This window comes from Oncorhynchus tshawytscha, linkage group LG33 (assembly GCF_018296145.1).
Source record: "Oncorhynchus tshawytscha isolate Ot180627B linkage group LG33, Otsh_v2.0, whole genome shotgun sequence".
NCBI lineage: Eukaryota > Metazoa > Chordata > Actinopteri > Salmoniformes > Salmonidae > Oncorhynchus > Oncorhynchus tshawytscha.
Window position 1 is genome coordinate 11,383,341 of NC_056461.1, and position 23,581 is coordinate 11,406,921.

Here is a 23,581-nt window from a genome sequence, read left to right on the forward strand (position 1 = left end):
TTTTCACGCTGTTTCGCATTTTCTTGCTCGCTCCAGCTAGTCTGCTCCGTCTGCCCGCAGCAGCAGATAGGCTAGGCCACTGCGGGAAAGATGGCGACGACGGATAAACAGAAACATGAAGGAAGAGTGAAAATCGGACATTATATTCTTGGAGACACACTTGGAGTGGGGACGTTCGGGAAAGTTAAAGGTAACCGTTATGGCCTTTCTTAGCGAGTTGCCACCGGCAGTTACCCGAGAGAGAGGATGGGGACGTTTCTCTGTTAGCTAGCCAGCCGTGTGCTAACACTTATTGGCCTCTAACGTCTTTTAGCTAGCTTGCTTTGCTAGGCTAGTTCGTCAACGTCGTTAGCTCAGCCAGGCTCTAGAATCAAACCGCTAAATTAGCGTACTAGGCGGTCTACCTTTGATCGATCAACGAATAGTGCTGTCATGTGTTCAATCTAGTTAGCTTGCTAGCCAGCTAACGTTAGTTATGTGGTCGAGTTACTCAGAGCTTTAGGTAACCAAGTGTACACGCTTGCTGGCTAACCGCAGTTGGCAAACTAGTATAATCTTAGCTCAAATTGCTAGCCAATGCAATACAACATTAATGGTTTCTCAACCAGGAAACCTGTTTATTCAGTTAACTAACGTGAGCTGCCCAGTTACACACTGACCATCTAGCCGTGCTAGCCCCATGCCATACATTAATTTATGCAAACTATCTTGGGCCTGGCTGAATTATTGAGGACAGACACATATCTCCCACACTTTCCATTTGTGTTGACACATTAGCCATTGTCCCTAGGTTGCTTTCAGTCGACACGGTCAAAATACCATACCTTTTCTAATGGCATATCACCTAAAACTATGATAGTCAAGAGGACCAAACTGACTTGTATAGCCCAGTTAGGTCCTAATATTAAGTCTATTTCAAACTAGAAAATGTACATTTCCCTTTTGTCTTCCTTGGCTTGGGATTTGAGAACAAAACTCCATATCAAGCCACCAACTAGACTATATAGCTGTTAATTCCTATTTCCTCCCAGTTTAGAACATGCTGGACATTGGACTGTTTATTCCATGACCTATTATGTTCTAAATGACTGGCTGCTGGGTTAATGCTTTACCAACATAACAGTTAAATCAATAGAAGTAATTTGTACAACCTCTTCTACCGTCCTCCCTCTCTGTATAGTTCAGTACATTTTTCACCTGTTCTTCTGACCAATTTTTAGTTAGGCCTATATTTGCTTGCGTTTTGCAATGAGGTGTGTGTGTGTGGGGGGGATGTAGGCCTATAAGCCGTGTAGAAGGAAATGGTAACCCCAATTTTTAGTTTGTGTACTGCTCACAGGTGACTCGGTGGTGGTGTAATTTGTATCACCTTTGGTTCTAAACAGCACATTGCAGATGTAGGCCTGTCAGTCATGATGCATAATGAATTGATTTGATTCAATGGTAAAATGCCATGCCAGTGTTTCACTGCAAGTAATGTCAGTCATCAATGCTGATTTGCTTGTGTCATTGTGTTAGCTGGGATCTGCTAAGCTCGTTATGACTGGATTCTTGTTACAGTATTTCCTAACCTCTCCTCCCTCCTGCTCTCTCTCGCTCTCTCTCTCTCTCTCTCTCCTGTAGTGGGGCAGCATGAGCTGACCAAACACCAGGTGGCTGTGAAGATCCTTAACAGACAGAAGATCCGCAGTCTAGATGTGGTGGGGAAGATACGTAGAGAGATCCAAAACCTCAAGCTCTTCAGGCATCCTCACATAATTAAGCTGTAAGTCTATAACCTCAGCTGCTTCAGGCATCCCTGCATCATTAAGCTCTAAGGCTGTGTACACACAAGCAGACCAATTCAGATATTTTTTCACAAATTGGTCTTTTGACCAAAAACATCAGCTCTGAAAAAGATCAGATTTGAAAAGATCTGATGTGATTGGTAAAAAGACCAACTAGTGAAAACAAAGATCAGTTGTGCTGCCTGTGTAAACGCAGCCTACATTAAGCTGAGAAGTCTAACTCCTCGGGTGCTTCGGGCATCCCCACATCATTAAGCTGTAAGAACCCCCAGCTTTTTAGGCATCCCCACAAGCTGTAAGTCTAGAACCTCAGGTGCTTGACACGTTCACACATCTTTGGAGGGGCGGCAGGTGGCCTAGTGGTTAGAGCGTTTGGCCAGTAACCGAAAGGTTGCTAGATCGACTCCCGGAGCTGGCAAGTTGTTCTGCGCCTGAACAAGGCAGTTATCCCACTGTTCTCAGGCCGTCATTGTAAGTAAGAATTTGTTCTTAGCTGACTTGCCTAGCTAATGTATTTTATTTTAAACCTTTAAGTCCAGAACCTCCAGCTTTTCAGGCATCATTAAACTGTAAATCCTAGATTATACAGCTCACTCTATCGTTTGGACCCCTACGTAATCCCACCACTGCCACATTAATGCCACCCAGAAAGCTATTTTAGGGCTTTTAATGGTGGGTTTTATAGTGTGCATCACTCTTTCCCTTTTGTTTTTGCTTCACTGATGCACACTTTTTTCTCCTCCAATCTCTCTCCCACCCACTTTCTTCCGTGTTCTCGCTCTCTCAACCTGTCCATCCCCTGACCTCTCAATTCTTTTCCCCGCTTGACCTCTGTCAGAGTAAGGGCAGCATAAATCCAGTGTTTTCATGATTTAGCTCATTGATAAGGAAGGATCAGGTCTCGCCTTTGTTTCCGGGTTCTTCTCTTATTTATTTTTTAAAACTAGGCCTACATCTATTGACTGAATGAAAAATCCCCGTACAATAGTCTTCTTGACCTGTGAGCGCCACCGAGTATCATTGCGTAGGCTTAGTTGGGGCATTTCCGGGCACCTGATCACTTGTGACTAGACCTGTATTTTCCCACTTAGCGAACTTTCTTTTTACACTCACCCCCTTGAGTCCAATTTGAAAATGACACGAGGCTACAGAAGAATGAGTGAAATTGCCCTTTGCCCTTTATTTACTGATGCCTTGTTTGTAGAGGCCAGTAGAATGTGAGTTTTCTGAAGCTGCGGTGGGACTGGTTTAACTTTGAACTTCACATGCTTGCTTCCTTTCCTTGGCTACTGTGCTGCTGTTTGAGACGGAGCTCAGGCAGCGAGCTTGTACGACACTTGTGTTGATAACCTTGTGGCACATGAATGAAGAATAGTAGCGTTTTGCACATGGATGCTTGCTCTAGGGAAGTAGGCCTATGTTTAGCCAGTTGAAGGGTTCCATGGCCAGTCTCCCTTACACCGACCAGCCATTGAATGGCCCACTAAGGAGTCTTCCTGCAAAATGTCTGCCTCTATGCTTAGGATCAATAAATGCCTCAGAAGTTGAATCTGTCCTGAAAGTGCTACTTCTCAATCTTAGACTTTATATAGCAATTTGCCTGCTTTTTATTGCTGTGGTAAAGCTGATATATAATTCTGTGGGTTTGTCATCCCTCTGAGAAGTTTGGTGATCCTTGACCATTTTCTCTAGTGTTAAACAGTAGTGCCCTGAGTTTTCTTGGTCAGGTGGGTGGCATGGTTATGGAAATCTCTTGGTCCAATCATGGCTAGCCTATTTTTTTTTCTCTAACTTTTGTGATTTATCCTATGGGACTGTAGGTACCAGGTGATCAGCACCCCAACAGACATCTTCATGGTGATGGAGTACGTGTCCGGAGGAGAGCTCTTTGACTACATCTGCAAAAACGGAAAGGTAAGGGGAAGAGAAATGTTATTTCCTCTAGCGTATGCAAGTTTTGGGAAAATTATAGACCTGTTTTTTTTGTTCAACCAAAAAAATAAAACATTAGGTGGTATTCTGGTATACGCCTATTTGTTGAAATACACGGTGGTTTGGGATTGTGGGTAGTCTTGTGCTCACCTGAATCTTATTAACTTAGCTCAGGGGTTTTCAACATTTTCTTGCCCAGGGACCCCCTCTCAGGCAAACCGTTGACCCAGGGACCCCAATCATATGTTAGCAAAAACAAAATGTATCATCCATTTTAAACAGAACATTTTAAAATGATTAGATTTCTATTGCTAATGTTTGTCTATTGAGATTGCATTGCTGTGTGCTCAATTTTATACACCTGTCAGCAACGGATGTATTTGAAATATACCCGGATCCACTAATTTGAAGGTTTGTCCACACACTTTTGGTCATGTAGTGTATCTGTGGTTAGGAGAGTTGGGAAGTATAATGGTTATGTCAATAATAGTCATGTTAGCACCTGCCTCATGTATGGACCACCCCTCTGTACACAACAGAAATCACAAAGCTCTATCGCTGCATTGCATTCTTTCCAATGGGTTTTTACGGCCACTAACACATTCAAGCAAAGACATTGACCAAATATCCAGAGTGGTTACAATACTGAAATGGACTGACTGGACAGCTAAAAAGGACATTTCTCACCTCTCGCGTGTGTTGCTGTGTCTGCGTTTTGTGCGTTTGCCATTGTGACTCCAGCTGGATGAGAAGGAGAGCCGTCGTCTGTTCCAGCAGATCATCTCAGCAGTAGACTACTGCCACAGACACATGGTGGTGCACAGGGACCTGAAACCTGAGAACGTCCTGCTGGACGCACAGATGAACGCCAAGATTGCTGACTTTGGTAAGTCTGTCACCCTCAACCTCACACCGACCAGCACCTTTCTACACCTGTACCTGATTTACACCTCCAGATCGAGCCACACCTAACTGTACTAGGCTGGTGTGGTTATGCATCCACTGTAGTTACTGGAACCCTGATGGAAAGGGTGTGTCTGAAATGAAACCCTAGCATTATATTGGACAAAACACTTTGTTTTGTGATATTGTCCGGTGTTTTCTGAAGGTTTGTCAAACATGATGTCGGACGGAGAGTTTCTGAGGACAAGCTGTGGTTCTCCGAACTATGCTGCCCCTGAAGTCATCTCTGGAAGGTACACTTGTCCTCTTTCTTTTCTCACCGAAACTGGCAGATGTGATGGGGAATATGCTAATGTATTCAAAAACTGCTCTTAGATTTCAATAAAGAGGACTGTTCAATTTCACTCTTTTGCTTTGTTGACAGACCCTACTGTTCTTAAGTGTCACTAAATATTCACCATGTTAAGACTCCCTTGGTTCATGTCAATGAGCAGCTCTGTCCTCTCCCCTCCCCTAGATGTCCTTCCTAGTTTATATGCAGGTAGTATTGTCCTCTGCTTCTGCCTGCTCTTTGGAGTCTAGACTTGGTTATGCTAAACTCCGTTTCGGAGTTTGTAAAGGAATTCCTAAATAAATGTTTGCTTGATTTGACCCTTGTGTCTTCCCAGGTTATATGCAGGTCCTGAGGTGGACATCTGGAGCAGTGGGGTGATCCTATATGCCCTGCTGTGTGGGACATTGCCCTTCGACGATGACCACGTGCCAACGCTCTTCAAGAAAATCTGTGACGGGATCTTCTTCACGCCCCAGTACCTGAACCCCTCCGTCGCCGCCCTGCTCAAACATATGCTGCAGGTGGATCCCATGAAGAGGGCCACCATCAAAGAGATCCGGTAAGGAGTGGCAAGAGATCAACTTCGTCTACAAAGTGCATTTAAACACCTATATGCTTTGCAGTAAAATAATAGTGCATCTACGTGCATCATTAAACTCCGATCACAGGGATGGCAAACTCCTGTCCTCTGTGCAGGCTTTTGATCCAGCCCAGCGTTAACAAAGTGAACCCACCCCTCCTGGTCGATATGTTTTCTAGCTGCCCTGTTAAGAGAACAAATGTCCCTATGAAATAATAGACTGCCTTGAACATGCTCTGTCTTCCCTCCCCACAGAGAGGATGAATGGTTCAAAGATGAGCTCCCCAAGTACCTGTTTCCAGAAGACCCATGCTACAGCAACAACATGATCGACGACGAGGCCCTGAAGGAGGTGTGTGAGAAGTTTGAGTGCACCGAGGAGGAGATCCTGACTTGCCTGTACAGCCGCAACCACCACGACCCCCTGGCTGTGGCCTACCATCTCATCATCGACAACCGCCGCATTATGTCCGAGGCCAAGGACTTCTACCTGGCCTCAAGTCCCCCAGACTCATTCCTGGACGACCAGCATCTGACCGCCGCGGCCGGCCTTAAGCCCCACCCGGAGCGTATGCAGCCCTTCCTGGCGGGGGAGACCCCTCCCCGGCCGAGACACACGCTGGACGAGCTGAACCCCCTGAAGTCGAAGCACCAGGGGGTGAGGCGGGCCAAGTGGCACCTGGGGATCAGGAGCCAGAGCAGGCCAAATGATATTATGTCTGAGGTGTGCCGTGCCATGAAGCAGCTCGACTACGAGTGGAAGGTGAGGGATGGGATAGAGAGATTGAACAACGGAGGGAGAATTGTAGAGAGTGGGGATGAGGGTGGTGGGAGGGAAAGGAGTGTGTAAAGAGGTCCGGTAGAAATAGACAGAACTGTCAAGTGGCCCCTCATATTTAAGTGGATCAGAGGTTTATTGGGATTTGCCTAGATAGTGATTCCACACCAAACTCAGACAAAAAGACAGTGATTAGTTTTGTTTTTCACAATTGTATCCATATAATAGTCCTTTGGAGGAAGGATTGTTGACATGTATATGACATTTGTATCTAAAAGCATAATTGAGAAATAATCAGTTGGCATATTTATTTTTGGTTTACCCCAGGCCTCCTTTAAGACGCTATAGTGCTTAATCTCTAAATGCAAAAATTTGCTCAAATTACGCTTTACCGCTTGCTCTATACGAGTATTTTGATTTCAATAATGTTTTTTACATTTTATGAATATTGAAAAACATGAATATTTGACATATTTCAATATTTTGATGAAAATATACTCCAAGGGCATATCAAAGTTCCAGAGTGGGATCCCTGCTAGTTTTAAAGTTCTGGCACATTTTATTCTGAGAAATTGGCTTAGTAGGCAATGCAACTAGTCACAGGCCCTCATTTTACTTGTATCATTGCAAATCACCAGCAGAGGCTACCTATATTGAATCCACTTTTATTTTCCTTCTGTTGGTAATGCTTACATTTTTTAATCATAATTCTAAAAATAGCAGAGATCCCAAACGCAAGGCCAACTGAATGGTTGAGTGCATGTATGGCACTATTTATGAGTGTGTGTATATGCACGGCATCAGCCTCAGGCAAACCGACATTAGCTGTAATAACATTGCCCCTCAGTGTTGTTCAAAGTTGATTTTTGTTCAGTTTTATCTTTGACTGTCATTCTATCCCCCGCCCAGCAGCGTCACTCTCACTTGTCTCCAATTCCACATCCCAAATCTCAGCTTCCCTCAGCCACTCGCACCTATCTCTGCTGGCCACCCTCTTCCGATTTCTACGCAACATATATCTTTCAACTATGCTGTGATGTTTAATGTACAATTTCAATCTATCTAATCAAATAGAATCCACAGATTGCGAGTTGAAGATAAATACTTTTACCAGCAGTATTAGTAATTGACGGACCCGGTCTCTCCAGATCTCCCAACAGTGCTATTTCTTTAGATCAATGTTATGCATTTTCAGCCATTACTAAACCTGAGACCAGAAAGCGGCTACTTGAGGGCAATGGCAAAATCAATGGTCTATTGATTCTATCCTCACTATAAAATCTGCAGCACTTCGATGATTGTATGCCTAAAATATATATTTAAAAAATAATAAAAAAAATTGGTGGCAAGAGTTCGATGTAATTTTAGCTGAAAAGCACGAAGTCTTGACTCTTGCTTCGTTTTATATCAACTCATACACACTATACTGTGGAATCGGTACATAAAATCTCTTCCCAACTATTTTGCAATCTGTATGGCACAGTTGTCAACATCCTGTTCCTCAAATGAAACTGGTATACATTCCTGTTTATGCTATTTTTAGTCCCAAGTTTTGATCCTTTATATTGGGCAGACAGGCCAGTTCCCTACTACCTCCCGCTGCCACCTGCCTCCTCCATTTTTGGGGTAAGCTGTAAATCAATTGATTATAATCTTGGATTGAGCAGACCTTCCTGTACAATTCTGTTAACTCAATGAAAGACAATTTACCCGTTTCAAACACTTGCCATAAATACAGGTATTCTATTAACCAACACATTTGAGTTAAGCCATATTTTTTCTATATTTTCAGGGGGATGAAATTGTAGCAAGTTTTGCAATGCTTGTTAAAATAGATACTTTTGAGTGATTTTCAATTAATTGAAAATGAGACATGACAATCTGCAAAAAGGCAATTTTTTTTAAACAATGAATGAGCTTTTTCTAGTTCTCTACTTGAGAACCATTTCAGGGTTCAATTAAAACTTTTGAATAAGTGATGCTTTTAGAGCCGTTTATTGCTTTTATATTTCATCTCAACCCACCCTATTCATTATATAGATGGGCATGCTTTATCTTTTCTAGTTTAGTGGGGGCGGTTTGCTCATATGATTTGAAAAATGAATCCTCAGGAGTAGGCAATGCCATAATTGAGTAAAATATGATATGACTTAATCAGGGCAATTTTTCCGTAAATAGACAGGTATACGTTTTCTAATGAAATTCATTGGAGAGCTCATTTATATCTTGTGATATGAATACCAACAATGTCTACTTCAGTCAGCCCATTTTATAGGTAATGTAAAAGTTTTATTTAAAAAAAAAAAAAATTTTTTAGAGCCAATATGTAATATTGTACACGTATCATAATTGTTTTACTCCAGAAAAGTAATCTAGATCTTCAATAAGACATCGCAGGGATCTAACTTGCGGACTTAATATAAAACTTGAGTCATCGGCATACATGGACACCATTTTGTTTTTAAGCCTTGGATTTCTAATCCTGTTATTTGATCTGATTTTTTTTTTAATAGCTAGCATTTTGATGGCCGTAACGAATAGATATGGTGACAGCGGACACCCTTTAACTCCTCTTGACAATTCTAAACTCTGAGAAGTAACCGCTATTTACTGTTTTATACATGCTATACATGACTTTTACCCATTTGTATAAGAGAATCACCGAATTTGGAAAAAAATCAAAGGCCTTTTCAAAATCTGCTATAAATACCAGGCCTGACATGTAATATGTTTCATGATCTTTTAGTTGTCGTATATTATCTCCAATGTATCGTCCATGTCGAAGAAAAAAAAATATATATATATATTTTTTAAAAACCTGTCTGATCAGGATGAACAATACTTGGTTTTTAAAAAATACTTTAATTTTGAGTGCTATGCATTTCGCTAGTGTTTTTGCATCACAACATTGAAGTGTAAGAGGCCTCAGTTTCTGAATCTTTAAATTTGCCATCTGGTCTTGTTTTAATAATAGTGAAATCAGACCTTCCTGCTGAGTACCTGGCAGACCACCATTTCTATAAGCGTAGTTAAAACAAGCTAACAATGGCGCTCTGCAACTGATACACCCTTAGAGTATATTATTGTCAATATATTGATCAAAAATGATATTGTCAATTCATAAATGTAATGTAAAAAAAAAGGTTATTGAAATAGAAATACTACTCGTATGGAGCAAGCGGTAACTTCACGAGCCCAATTTTAGCTTTGTAGCACCTACAGACTGTCTTAAAGGAGGATTCACTGTAGCCCAATCCCAAATAAACCTTAAAATCTATGGTCTTAATCTTTATAGTAGTTGTAATGGTGGAAGATCAAAAAAGGGGTAAAAACCTGGTTCTTTAAACATTAAGATGCTGTATATATATTGTTTTTTCTGTGTGGTGTAAACTACTGGCTCAGTCTGAGTTCTACTATCACCTAGAATGGAATGCTGCTGTTTCTTCTCTTGGGTTCTATTTCTGGTATGGCATGACCTTTAGACCTGAAGAATAGATCAGCTGACTGACTCTCATTTTGTATTCATCTTGGAGAAATGAGAGCAATTTCTGAAGGAAATGTTCAGTTTCCTGTTTATCCTCCTCTTGCCCTGATGGATAGAAAGCAGCTATTGATGGTTTAATGTGTTTGGGTACACAGTAGTGGGCAAGGCATTTCCGATACTCTCCCATAACATAAAGCACTGTTCGGCCTAGACTTTAGAACTGCTGAAATGGTGAAAGTGCTCTCTGTAATATTTTTTAGCAAAGTATACAAATTATACACAACAATTTTGATGACTGAACAAACAGAACATGAAATACAGACCACTGAAGCAGCTACAGAAGCCATGTTGAAAAATGTAATTTTACGCTGTGTATTCCATCTATTGTGTATCTTACCCAGCTTGTATGATTTAAAGTATGTGTAACTAATCTCCATATCCTCCTCCCCAGGTGGTGAACCCGTACTACCTGCGTGTGAAGAGGAAGAACCCAGTTACGGGCATGCAGACCAAGATGAGCCTTCAGCTCTACCAGGTGGACGGCAGGACCTACCTCCTGGACTTCCGTAGCATAGACAGTATGTCAACATGGCCGTAACCCTTTACTCTAACAACCCGTATGCGGATTGAAAACGGCCGAATTGGTCATTGATGAGCGCCTAAATTGGAAAGCGGTGGCTGTACAGTAACATGCTATACATGACATCTGAGCTCAAGGTCTCAGCTTTACAGTGCTGTATGGGGTTCAACTGACATTTCTGAGTGGTTGTCTTTACTGCCAACTTTGCCATTAATGGAAAATGCCTAAAGAAGTTGCTTTTCCCTGCTGTGCAATGTAAAGTGACTAGACATGGCACAGGTCTGTGTACAGGGCCTTTGTGTGTCTGGCTGTAACCACAGAAGTATGTTTAACATTCTCTTTCTCTTCTGTCTTTCTCTGTCTGAAGATGACATGTTGGAGGCTAAATCTGGGACTGCCACTCCTCACCAGTCTGATTCAGTGGGGAACTACCGCACGGCCCTTAAGAACGAAGCTGCAGCTGCTGCAGAGGGTGGGTCCCAAACTGAGGGGGCTAAGGAGTACGCTACCCCTGCCACATCTCTCCCTCCCACTAAGGCCTCAGAGAGCTCCCTGGCCTCCTCGCTCACCACCTCCGTTGACTCGACAGGAGGTGACCTCGCACCCATGACTGCGGTTCCGCGGCCCGGCAGCCACACCATAGAGTTCTTTGAGATGTGCGCCAATCTCATCAAACTACTTGCACGATAGCTTGCAATCAAATAAAACAACGTTAGCCTTTTTTCCTCTGAGTGTCTTTATAAGCAATAAGCATGCAACCGATTTCATGGCTCGATTCATCCCTACCGCAGGCGGGTGAGACTGCTAGGGTTGTTCCAAGGCACTGATGATGCAGGTTCAGTTCGCAACCCTCCTGACTGACTTGGGAGTTGTCAGAGCACGGGTGGGCTTTAGGAAAAGGTGAACGACAATGACCAAGCAACTTCATTATAATCATGATGACAGAATACTATTTTAGAGGTGGTTTTACATTTTCATGATCATTATTATTGGCCTATGACTATTTTCCCCCCTATTTGATCACGTTCCAAACAGCGTGTGTGTGCTAAGTGAGTGATGCACAGAATTTGCTGTACTGTGCTCAGTGGGCGTTGCTGTGCTTTTTTTCAGTAGAGAAAATAAACGCACGTTTCTGCGTGCGGAAAGGAGAGCTGTAAGGTTTGGGGGGTGCACTTAGGGTGGCTGAGGGGAACGAGGCACTTTTGCACAGTTCCGCTGTTCTGTCTGTTTCTCTATAGTAGATGTCTGAGATGCCTGTGCAAATTCGGGACACTGCACTACAGGCCTTTCAGGGGTAGCTGCACTGACCATAACATGGGTTGTCATGCCAACAATGTCCGTTTGACTCACTGAGGAAGTGCAATTACCCTCTCGATCGCGTCAGGCGAAAAAGGGAGTTACTACTTCTTCAGAATTATTATTATTTTTTTAGAAATTGAATTGTTAAGACTAGATTTCAATGTTTGTCTGTTTGGATTGGTCTGTCCCCTACATAATATAAAAAATATATATATGCATTTTGATTTGAGTGCTTTAAATGGGAATTGTAGATTTATATTGAGAAATTATTACTGACTGAAAGGTTCGTTTTTTTTTCGTTACGATGCCATTTTATTCCTTTACAGCTTTTTAAAATTATCAATTTTATTTTTTAATCATTTCTATGCACATGATTGTTTACCCTCACACTCTCAAAATGAGACCCACTGTCCTATAATGAATTCAAAAGTTAATTTTGTTAGATTTGTAAAATTATCTTGAGGTTAGGGGCTACATGTGTTCATAAATCTGAATGCGTGTTGACTGAGTGACATGCATTTTAGCAGGATTGAACTAATTTTGTACACACATGTCCATTGAAAGATCGGGGGCATTTGTAAGTGGTGATTTGCAGCAAGTACATGCAGTGCACGGACAATGTGTATTGATAAAGGAAACAAATCAATATTTTTCTGGTTTCAAAATTCTATTTCACTTTTCTTGTCCCACATTCCCCACAAGAAGCTACATTTGAATTTAAGTTTACATATTTTCCCAAACCTTAAATTTGTCATGTGCATCTGGAGAAAGTTTTTTTTTTCTGTCATTCTGTTAGCTGCCTTATCAATACTGTTGATCAGTTGTATATCAGTGAGTATAAAAGAGACATCTACTTCTATCCTCTTGCGTGGGGCTGGTTTTGGTCTGAAGAAATCTTGCGTATGGATTATGTGACTGCAAGGTCTCCTTTTTAGACCAAATACTCATTGAAATATTTATAGGACTACAAACAAACTTGTTAGTTTTCAAGGATGCGTAAGTTCTGATTCCAAGTAGTGCATAAGGTGAATTGTGGGGTTGTTTTGAAAAAGTGTGTGAGGCCATGATCGGCTTATGTGAGTTGCACATTGGGTGAGTAGTTTTTCTCTTAAGTGGGAGTGTTAAGTTCTGACTATTTGCAGGATCAATATCAATCATTGTATCTGTCTTAACTGCTTTAAACCTTGTTTTATTTGTTGTGTTAAGGGACCCTACTACTAGAATGACCAATGTAAATGTCAAATGGACAGTGTTTAAATCATTTGTATAAATAACTGCCTAATAAAACAGATCAATTGCACAAGTTTTCATGCATTACTTTGTTTCTGTTGGAGGCATTGGAAAATGTCTTTATTTTTTTTAAATCAATACTATGATGCATGGCTGCAAAAGTCAAATATTAGAAAGCTCTTAAACTCTTTAAATTTATCAAAATTCCTTTATCATTTGTAAAACTGATGTACAGTAAATTTGGAATGTGTTCATAACCCTTGACCTTTTCCACATTTTGTTACGTTACAACCGTATTCTAAAATGGATTTAAAGAATGTGATCTGCACACAATGCCCCATAATGACAAAGCGAAAACAGGTTTTTAGAAATGTTTGCAAATGTGTTAAAAAAATCTTCAGAAATCTTATGTACATGTCTATTTAGACCCTTTTATATGTCTATGTATATAGGGCAGTAGCCTCTAGGGTGCAGGGTTGAGTAAGCGGGTGGTAGCCGACTAGTGACGGCTATTTAACAGTTTGATGGCCTTGAGATAGAAGCTGTTTTTCAGTCTCGGTCCCAGCTTTAATGCACCTGTACTGACCTTGCCTTGTGAATGATAGCGGAGTGAACAGGCAGTGGCTCCGGTGCTTGTCTTTGATCTTTTTGGCCTTCCTGTGACATTGGGTGCTGTGGGTGTCCTGGAGGGCAGGCAATGTGCCACCGTTGAACAGGCAGTTAACCCACTGTTCCTAGGCTGTCATTGAAAATAATATAAGTCAGTTCTTAACTGACTTGCCTAGTTAAATAAAGGTAAAAAAATATATATATGAGACTTGAAATTGAGCTCAAATGCATCCTGTTTCCATCGATCATCCCTGAGATGTTTCTACAACTTGATTGGAGTCCACCTGTGGTAGATTCAATTAATTGGGCATCATTCGGAAAGGCACACACCTGTCTATGTAAGGTCCCACAGTTGACAGTGCATGTCAGAGCAAAAACCAAGCCATGAGGTCGAAGCAATTGTTCTTAGAGCTCAGATAGGATTGCTTCGAGCCACAGATCTGAGGAACGGTACCAAAACATTTCTGCAGCATTGAAGGTCCCCAAGAACACAATATAGCCTCCATTATTCTTAAATTGAAGAAGTTTAGAACCACCAAGACTCTTCCTAGAGCTGGCTGCCCCGGCTATATGCAATCGGGGGAGAAGGGCATTGGTCAGTTGATCAAGAACCCAATGGTCACTCTGACAAAGCTCTAGCGTTTCTCTGTGGAGATGGGAGAACCTTCCAGAAGGACATCAATCTCTGAAGCACTCCACCAATCAGGTCTTTATGGTAAAGTGGCCAGACGGAAACCACTCCTCTGTAAAAGGCACATGAAAGCCTGCTTGGAGTTTGCCACAAGGCACCTAAAGACTCAGACCATGAGAAACAAGATTCTCTGGTCTGATGAAACCCAGATTGAACTCTTTGGCCTGAATGCCAAGCGTCACGTCTGGAGGAAACCTGGCATCATCCCTACGGGGAAGCATGGTGGTGGCAGCATCATGCTGTGTGGATGTTTTGCAGCGGCAGGGATTGGTAGACTAGTCAGGCTTGAGAGAAAGATGAATGGAGCATAGTAGAGTGAGATCCTTGATGAAAACCTGCTCAGGACCTCAGACTGGGGGGTGAAGGTTCACCTTCTAACAGGACAACGACCCTAAGCACACAGCCAAGACAACGCAGGAGTGGCTTCGGGAGAAGTCTCAATGTCTTTGAGAGGGCCAGCCAGAGCCCGGACTTGAACCCGATCTAACATCTCTGGAGAGACATGAAAATAGCTGTGCAGTAACGCTCCACATCCAACCTCACAGAGCTTGAGAGGATCTGCAGAGAAGAATGGGAGAAACTCCCCAAATACAGGTGTGCCAAGCTTGTAGCGTCATATCCAAGAAGACTCGAGGCTCTAATCGCTGCCAAAGGTGCTTCAACAAAGTACTGAGTAAAGGGTCTGAATACTTATGGAAATGTGATATTTCTGTTTTAATTTGTAATAAATTAGCAAAAAATTCTAAATGTTTTGCTTTGTCGTTATGGGGTATTGGGTGTAAATTTGAGGAAAAAACTATTTAATCAATTCTATTTAATCAAATTCTAGTATAAGGCTGTAATGTAACAAAATGTGGAAAAAGTCAAGGCAACTGAATACTTTCCAAATGCACTGTATGTATAGAAAAGCAGAGCTGTCTTAAAACATTCTCACTCATGACCTCTAGATGGAATAGCAAGCACAGTTATGAGGGTTCCCCTCACTTATAGAGCACCACAGTGGAGGTGTCCTATCCATATCCAGCTTCTACCACCAAGCTATAAGACTGCAGAGCAATTAATCAAATTGTATTGGTCATATACCATTTTCTTTTAGCAGATGTTAATGCGGGCGTAGTGAAATGCTTGTGTTTAGCTCCAACAGTGCAGTAGTATCTAACAATTCTTAATAATACATACAAATATAAAAGTAAAAGAATGGAATTAGTAAATATATAAATATTATGATGAGCAATGTTGGCGTGGCATTGACTAAAATACAGTAGAATTGAATACAGTATATGAGATAAGAAAAATAGTATGTAAACATAATTAAAGTGACTAGCGTTCTATTATTAAAGCGGCCAGTGATTCCATGTCTATGTATATAGGGCAGTAGCCTCTAGGGTGCAGGGTTGAGTAAGCGGGTGGTAGCCGACTAGTGACGGCTATTTAACAGTCTGATGGCCTTGAGATAGAAGCTGTTTTTCAGTCTCTCGGTCCCAGCTTTAATGCACCTGTACTGACCTTGCCTTGTGAATGATAGCGGGGTGAACAGGCAGTGGCTCCGGTGGTTGTCTTTGATCTTTTTGGCCTTCCTGTGACATCGGGTGCTGTGGGTGTCCTGGAGGGCAGGCAATGTGCCACCAGTGATGTGTTGGGCAGACTGCACCACCCTCTGGAGAGCCCTGTGGTTTCGGGCAGTGTAGTTGCCGTACCAAGCGGTGAGACATCAAGATAGGATGCTCTCAATTGTACATATGTAAAAGTTTGTGAGGGTCTTAGGGGCCAAGACAAATTTCTTTAGCCTACTGAGGTTGAAGAGGTACTGTTGCGCCTTCCTCCGCACACTGTCTGTGTGGGTGGACCATTTCAGATTGTCAGTGATGTGTATGCCGAGGAACTTGAAGCTTTCCACCTTCTCCACTGTGGTCCAATCGAGGTGGATAGAGGCATGCTCCCTCTGCTGTTTCCTGAAGTCCATGATTAGCTCTTTCGTTTTGTTGAGGGAGAGGTCATATTCCTGGCACCACTCCGCCAGGGCCCTCACCTCCTAACTGTAGGCTTTCTGGTTATTGTTCAGTAGTCAGATCTGCTACTGTTGTGTCGTCTGCAAACTTGAAGATTGAGTTGGAGGTGTGTGTGGCCACAGAGTCATGGGTTAACAGGGAATACAGGAGTGGGCTGAGCACACACCCTTGTGTTGAGGAACAGAAAAGTGGAGGTGTTTGTTTCCTACCTTTACCACCTGGGGGCGGCCAGTCAGGAAGTCCAGAACCCTGTTGCACTGGGCGGGGTTCAGAACTAGAGTCCTAATGATGAGCTTGAAGGGTACTATAGTGTTGAAGGCTGAGCTATAGTCAATGAACAGCATTCTTACATAGGTATTCCTCTTGTGGGAATGGGCAGATGGGACAGGGCAGTGTTCAGGGCAATGGCGATTGCATCATCTGTGGATCTATTGGGGCGGTATGCAAATTGAAGTGGGTCTAGGGTGTCAGGTAAGGTAGAGGTGATATGAACCTTAACTAGTCTCTCAAAGCACTCCATGATGACAGAAGTGAGTGCTATGGAGCGATAGTCATTTAGTTCAGTTACCTTTTCTTTCTTAGGTACAAGAACAATGGTGGACATCTTGAAGCAAGTGGAGACAGCAGACTGGGATAGGAAGAGATTGAATATGTCCGTAAATACTCCAGCCAACTGGTCTGAGCATGCTATGAGGACGCAGTTAGGGATGCCGTCTGGGCCGGCAGCCTTGAGAGGGTTAACACGCCTAAATGTCTTACTCAAGTCAGCCACGGAGAATGAGAGCCCACTGTCCTTGGTAGCGAGCAGTGTCGGTAACACTGTCTTATCCTCAAAGCGGGCAAAGAAGGTGTTTAGCTTGTCCAGAAGCAAGACGCTGGTGTCCGCAACGTGGCGGGTTTTCCCTCTGTAGTCCATGATTGTCTGTAGACCCTGCCACATACGTCTTGTGTCTGAACTGTTGAATTACGACTCCACTTTGTCTCTGTATTGACATTTTTCCTGTTCGATTACCTTACAGAGGGAATAACTATGCTGTTTTATTCGACCATATTCCCAGTCACCTTCCCATGGCTAAATGCGATGGTTTGCACTTTCAGTTTTGCGTGAATGCTGCCATCTATCCCTGGTTTCTGGTTTGGGTAAGTTTTAATAGTCACAGTGGGAACAACATCTCCTATACACTTCCCTGTGATCTCAGTCACCGTGTCCGTGTATATGTCAATGTTATTCTCAGAGGCTACCAAGAACATATCCCAGTCCGCGTGATCAAAACAATCTTGAAGCATGGATTTAGATTGGTCAGACCAGAGTTGAATAGACCTTAGCATGGGTACTTCCTCTTTGAGTTTCTGGCAATAGGAAGGGAGAAGCAAAATGGAGTCGTGAGCTGATTTGCCGAAGGGAGGTCGGGGGCGGGCCTTGTAGGCATTTAGAAAGGGGAAATAGCAGGGATCGAGTGTTTTACCAGAGCAAGTACTACAGTCAATGTGTTGATAGAACTTCGGTAGCGTTTTCCTCAAATTTGCTTTGTTAAAATCCCTAGCTACAATAAATGCGGCCTCAGGATATGTGGTTTCCAGTTTGCATAAAGTCCAGTCTAGTTCATTGAGGGCCGTCGTGGTATTGACTTGAGGAGGAATATACAAGGCTTCGACTATAACTGAAGAGAATTCTCTTGGGAGGTAGCATTTGATTGTGAGGTATTCTAGGTTGGGTAAACAAGGTCGGGTGAACAAAAGGACTTTAGTTTCTGTATGTTATCACAATCACACCATGAGTTGTTAATCATGAAACATACACCACGCCCTTCTTCTTCCCGGAGAGTTCTTTATTCCTGTCTGCGCAATGTACTGAGAACCCAGCTGGCTGTATGGATGGGGACAGTATATCCCGAGAGAGCCATGATTCTGTGAAACATAGTATTTTACAGTCCCTGATGTCTCTCTGGAAGGAGACATTAAAGCTCATCTACTTCAATGTCCAGAGACTGAACATTAGCGAGTAATATACTCGGAAGCGGTGGATGGCGTGCACGCCTCCTGAGTCAGACTAGAAGTCCATTCCAAATACATCTTCTAAATTGGCGGCATCTTGGAGCAGCCTCTATGATAAGTTAAATTGCCCTGGGGTTATAAACAAAGGATCCAATACGGGAAAATCTTATTCCTGTTTGTAATGCTGGTGATTTACCGTCACTCTGATATCCAAGTTTTTTCTGGCTGTATGTAATAACACCCCAAAAAATTCTGGGCTAATTATGTAAGAAATAACACACTAGCTTAGGAGCTAGAAGCAGAGCTGCCATGTCTGTCGGTGCCATCTTGCTATATTTACCACCCAGACTATTTGCATTGACCCTGTATATGCATAGTAACTAAACCTCTACCTACATGTACATATTACCTTGACTAACCTGCACCCCTGTATATAGCCTCATTATTGTTATTTGTTTAGTAAATGTTATCTTAACTCTATCTTCTTAATTGTTAGTTAAGGGCTTGTAATTAAGCATTTCATGGTAAGGTCTCCTGCAGACTCCTCCGGTTCTGTCCACCAGTGTCAACATCGCGGAGAACGACCTTATCCAGTCAGGTGCAAGTGTAGCACATGGGGATGAGTGAAACTTACTCCTCAGCCTGAAGTGTCCCCACTTGTGCCAGTGAATAGCTGAAGTGGCCATTTTTATCTTCAGTAAACCTTTTTTTGCATTTAATTTGAACATGTTTTGAATCTTAATTGGAACCACAATACAGGTTCACTTTCATAGTCACTTTACAGATATAGGTTTATCATCAAATGGCATAGAATTAAAATCAAATAAATGTTTAATGGTCACATACACATATTCAGCAGATGTTATTGTGGGTGTAGAGAAATGCTTGTTGGAGCTAGAAGCAGAGCTGCTATATCTGTTGGCGTGGATGTTCTGGAACATGTTAATGTGGGAATATTGAAAACATGTGGCAACAACGACATTCTGTTACAATGTAACTACAATCAGCTGTCAGCACATTTTCCTGACAATTACACGTGATCTGACAAGAGGAAGACTGACCCACACAGATAGCTGGAGACTTTTCAAAATAGTTGTGCTGTTCCTTTCGTGCACCAACAAATTACTTCAAAATATCTGTACTGTCTCTTTAAATGTTGTGGTTAAACAAACAGGAGCTTCCGGGTTAAATAGAAAGCAGCACAGCATCGGTAATCGCGTTTTGTGAGTGTTGAAAACTCAATATATCCAGCCACATATTAAATCAAAAGCATTTGATGAAGAATGAATAACAGTTGAGGATAACTGTTAAACGTTAGCTATATGCTAGCCAGTTACTATCTAGCTAACATTCAAACATTAGCTTGCTAGTTAGCTATAGTAACTCACTTTCCACACTAGCCAATTCAATGTGAACAAACCTGCCTTTTTGACATTCCAAACATAAGGTTAGAAGTCTCAAGTGTCTGTCAGCAGTAGCGAGCTATTTGCAAGTAGAGAGGTTTCACAATTCTACAGTAACGTTACAGATAATTGACTCATTTCTGTAAAATATGGCTTCGTTCGGCTGGAAAAGGAAAGTGGGCGAGCGGGTGTCCAAGGCAGCGGTGCAGCAGTTTGAAGCCGCAGCGGAGAAGCCGGAGGAAGATGGAGTAGGCAAAGAGGACGAGGTGGACTGGCTTTATGCTATCAAGCGGCGCCGGGAGGTCCTGCTGGAGGACTGCGCTGCCAAAAGCAAGAGACTAAAGGAGGAAGGGGTGGTGCTGGCACAAGAGGGCAGGTGAGGGTGACAGCCTTGTTCATGGTCCTGATGTTCTTACATTTTGGCAGGAGTGAAAACAGGCAAAACCTAGGAAGGGACCATATAATAGGACCCAGAGAGGGATGGACAGATTGTGTGTGTCCAGGAAATGTTCCATGTGGCCCGGCCATTTACTAATCCGTTTTTTTGACACGCTCACGCCCAGATGTTTCGGAGTATTCCTCAGCATGCAGACCACACGCACACAGTCACTCAGACTCCACTGATATCCCCTATGGCTGTGTACCATTTTGGAACTGCCACAAAATGCTGCAGAAGTGCCTGTAAGTGACAGACTGGTGCCAGGGCCTGTGGAAAATGGCTCTCTGCCTTCAAGTTAAGTTTTATTGTCACGTGCAGTGAAATGATCTTCTTGCAAGCTCTTTCCCAACAATGCAGTAATCAATATCTGTAGTACTATTAAAAAAAGTAGGAACAAAAACACATGAGAAATAGAAATAAGAAGAACATAAGTAAGTAAGCTATATACAGGGTCAGTGCCAATACCATATTTACAATGTGCAAGGATACAAGAGTGGTAGGGCTGTTGCGGTGACCATATTACTGTCACTCTGGCAGCCATTAGTCATGACCACAGTCAAATTCCACAGAGTCACGGTAATCTCCTTTTATGCGCTCTGGACATGTGTGTTGGTAGTACCCATCTCGCTAACAAGCATAAGGACACTAATGGCCTGCTCCTCAGTGCTCTATTGTCCCTCTATCCACTCTGACATCATTGCAAATGCAATCTAAAATCGTATCATGCTTTTAAAACTCAACCATTAGGCTACATTTTTTTTACATCACTGTGGTGATCAATTTGAAGAAAGAAGTTAAACAACAGGTTGAAACTGAGTGGGAAACAGTTGTTGTGGATGTTGTTATGAAGCCAAACACAACGAAATGGACAGTGCTTTCTAAGGGGACTATTAATTCAAAGCATTTAAGACATTGCATGTAGAACACCCATACACTTGTGCATACAGGTCTAAAGAAACATGTGATGTTTCATATATGTTTTAATTTGTAAGACATTAAAGTTTATCATTCACAACTAAATTTGCCAAATAATTATAAATCTACCATATAGGACCTGTTTGAAATGATCACTTTTGCCCTCAACATAGCCTCTTCATATATGCGCACTCGCTCCGGAATGGGGGGAAAAATCCTTTCTATTTTATTCAGCTAAGTTCAATGATATTAATACGTAAAATCATGTAATATAAAATAATGACATGGGACTTATAAGCACATCTTATCAGCTAAATGAACTAGCCTACAGCCTATGGCATGGCACATAGCCAGATAACATACAGTAGCCCGACTCATAGCCTATTCGGTTCTTCTGAAATACTTTTTCTTCATATCATAATGTTTCTTCATAACTGCCTAAAATAAATGATGGATTTATTGTGATGGTGTATATAAAATGGATTTATTTAAGTGGAGATGTTCCAAATGTCTTCTATGTGTGGAGGCCTTAAGATGCTAAACATGGTTATGTTAATTAATGGTTCCAGGATGTGTTCCATTCCTATGATTAGTATTGACATTTTCCACCGGAAACACTCGCTGCTTCTACATTTTAGTGGCTGCAAAAAGTAGAGACCCCGTAGCATGGGCTTAGTTTTGCCACCGTTGGTTGGGGGAAAAAAACAAAAAAACAAATTGGAATCAACGGCTAAGCACTGTCAATGTACTGCTTGAAGCCAATGAGGGTTTTTTCCCAACCATTGGTGGCGGCACCGAGCCCATTTTACGAGGCCTCTGCGTTTTGTATCCACGAGATCAGGGCTCTCCAACCCTGTTCCTGGAGAGCTACCCTCCTGTAGGTTTTCGCTACAACCCCAGTTGTAACTGACCTGACCTTAAAAAAAAAAAAGAGGAAAAATGTAGGGGAAAATCAATAGCCAAGTCACAAAGAAAAATGGGTTGCACATTGACCTAAAGGTGAATTTAGCTTTTTTTATAACCAAATATGTTTTTATCAAGCAGGTAATTATTAGTCAGGTGCGCTTGATTAGGGTTAAAGTGAAAACCTACCGGACGCTAGTTCTCCAGGAACAGGGTTGTGGAGCCCTTCACTAGATGGAGAAGAAGCAATGGACTAGGCTGCGATGTAGTGATGTACTAGGCTGTCCGCACCATCCTCTGTAGAAGCATGCCATCGAGGGTGGTGTAGTTGACATACCAAGCAGTGATGTAAGCCAGTCAAGATGCTCTCAATTGTGCAGCTTCAGAACATTGAGGATTTAAGGGCTCATGCCCATAGAGAATGATACAGGCCTCTAGTGGCCAAAAGGCTAGATTAGAATGGGCAGCGCCACTGAGGACTTCCACCATTTTATTGTAGTCAACTGCCTTGATGACAGATTTGCACACTCTTGGCATTCTCTCAACCAGCTTCAGCTGGAATGCTTTTTCAACCGTCTTGAAGGACTTCCCACATATGCTGAGCGGTCCTACTCATCCCAAACCATCTCAATTGGGTTGAGGTCGGGTGATTGTGGGGGCCAGGTCATCTGATGCAGCACTCCATCACTCTCTTTATTGGTCAAATAGCCCATACACAGTTTGGAGGTGTGTTGGGTTATTGTCCTGTTGAAAAACAAATGATGGAATGTTGTATTGCTGCAAAATTCTTTAGTAGCCATTCTGGTTAAGTGTGCCTTGAATTCTAAATAAATCACAGACTGTGTCACCATTAAAGCACCATCACACCACCACCTCCTCCATGCTTCATGGTAGGAACCACACATGCAGAGATTATCTATTCACCTACTCGTCTCACACTCGTCTCTGCGTCTCACACAGACACGGTGGTTGGAACCAAAAATCTCAAATTTGAACTCGTCAGACCACAGGACAGATTTCCACTGGTCTAATGTCCATTGTTTGTGTTTCAAGTCTCTTCTTCTTATTGGTGTCCTTTAGTAGTGGTTTCTTTGCAGCAATTCGACCATGAAGGCTTGATTCGCGCAGTCTCCTCTGAACAGTTGATGTTGAGATGTGTCTGTTACTTGAACTCTGTGAAGCATTTATTTGGGCTGCAATTTCTGAGGCTGGTAACCTCAGATCAATGTATCCTCTGCAGCAGAGTTAACTCTAGCAGTCCTCATAAGAGCCAGTTTCATCATAGCGCGTAATGGTTTTTGCGACTGCACTTGAAGAAACTTTCAAAGTTAGACATTTCCGTATTGACTGACCATCATATCTTTAAGTTATGGCTTCAATGTATGGGTTCAATGCCATACAACACTCCTTCCGTGGCCTTCTTTTAAATGCCAGTAAAACTAAATGCATGTTCTTCAACCGATCGCTGCCACACCCGCCCGCCCGACTAGCATCACTGTGTCTCACTGAAGGTCGAGATATATCTCCCTCACTAACTTTAAACATCAGCCGTCAGATCAGCTTACCGATTGCTGCAGCTGTACACAGCCCATCTGTAAATAGCCCATCCAACCAACTACCTTCCTCATCCCCGTATTTGTTTTTGTTTTTCTGCTCTTTTGCACACCATATTTCTACTTGCACATCCTCATCTGCACATCTATCACTCCA

At 42.4% G+C, this 23,581-nt stretch overlaps 2 protein-coding genes across 2 annotated transcripts in view; both read left to right on the top strand.

Annotated features, from left to right (window-relative positions):
- LOC112230882 (5'-AMP-activated protein kinase catalytic subunit alpha-1) lies at positions 1 to 12,977 on the top strand. The gene is made up of 9 exons (XM_024397228.2): positions 1 to 190; positions 1,624 to 1,765; positions 3,608 to 3,701; positions 4,461 to 4,605; positions 4,828 to 4,915; positions 5,291 to 5,515; positions 5,792 to 6,299; positions 10,250 to 10,376; positions 10,746 to 12,977. The coding sequence occupies exons 1-9, from the start codon at positions 91 to 93 to the stop codon at positions 11,066 to 11,068; spliced, it is 1,752 nt and encodes a 583-aa protein (XP_024252996.1). The 5' UTR covers positions 1 to 90; the 3' UTR covers positions 11,069 to 12,977.
- A 6,386-nt stretch (positions 12,978 to 19,363) lies between these two features.
- Positions 19,364 to 23,581, top strand: part of LOC112230883 (tetratricopeptide repeat protein 33) — a 54,053-nt gene continuing 49,835 nt past the window's right edge. Inside the window, exon 1 of the mRNA XM_024397229.2 lies at positions 19,364 to 19,990. Coding sequence (XP_024252997.1) covers positions 19,764 to 19,990 — 227 coding nt within the window. The 5' untranslated portion in view covers positions 19,364 to 19,763. The remainder of the gene's footprint in view (positions 19,991 to 23,581) is intronic.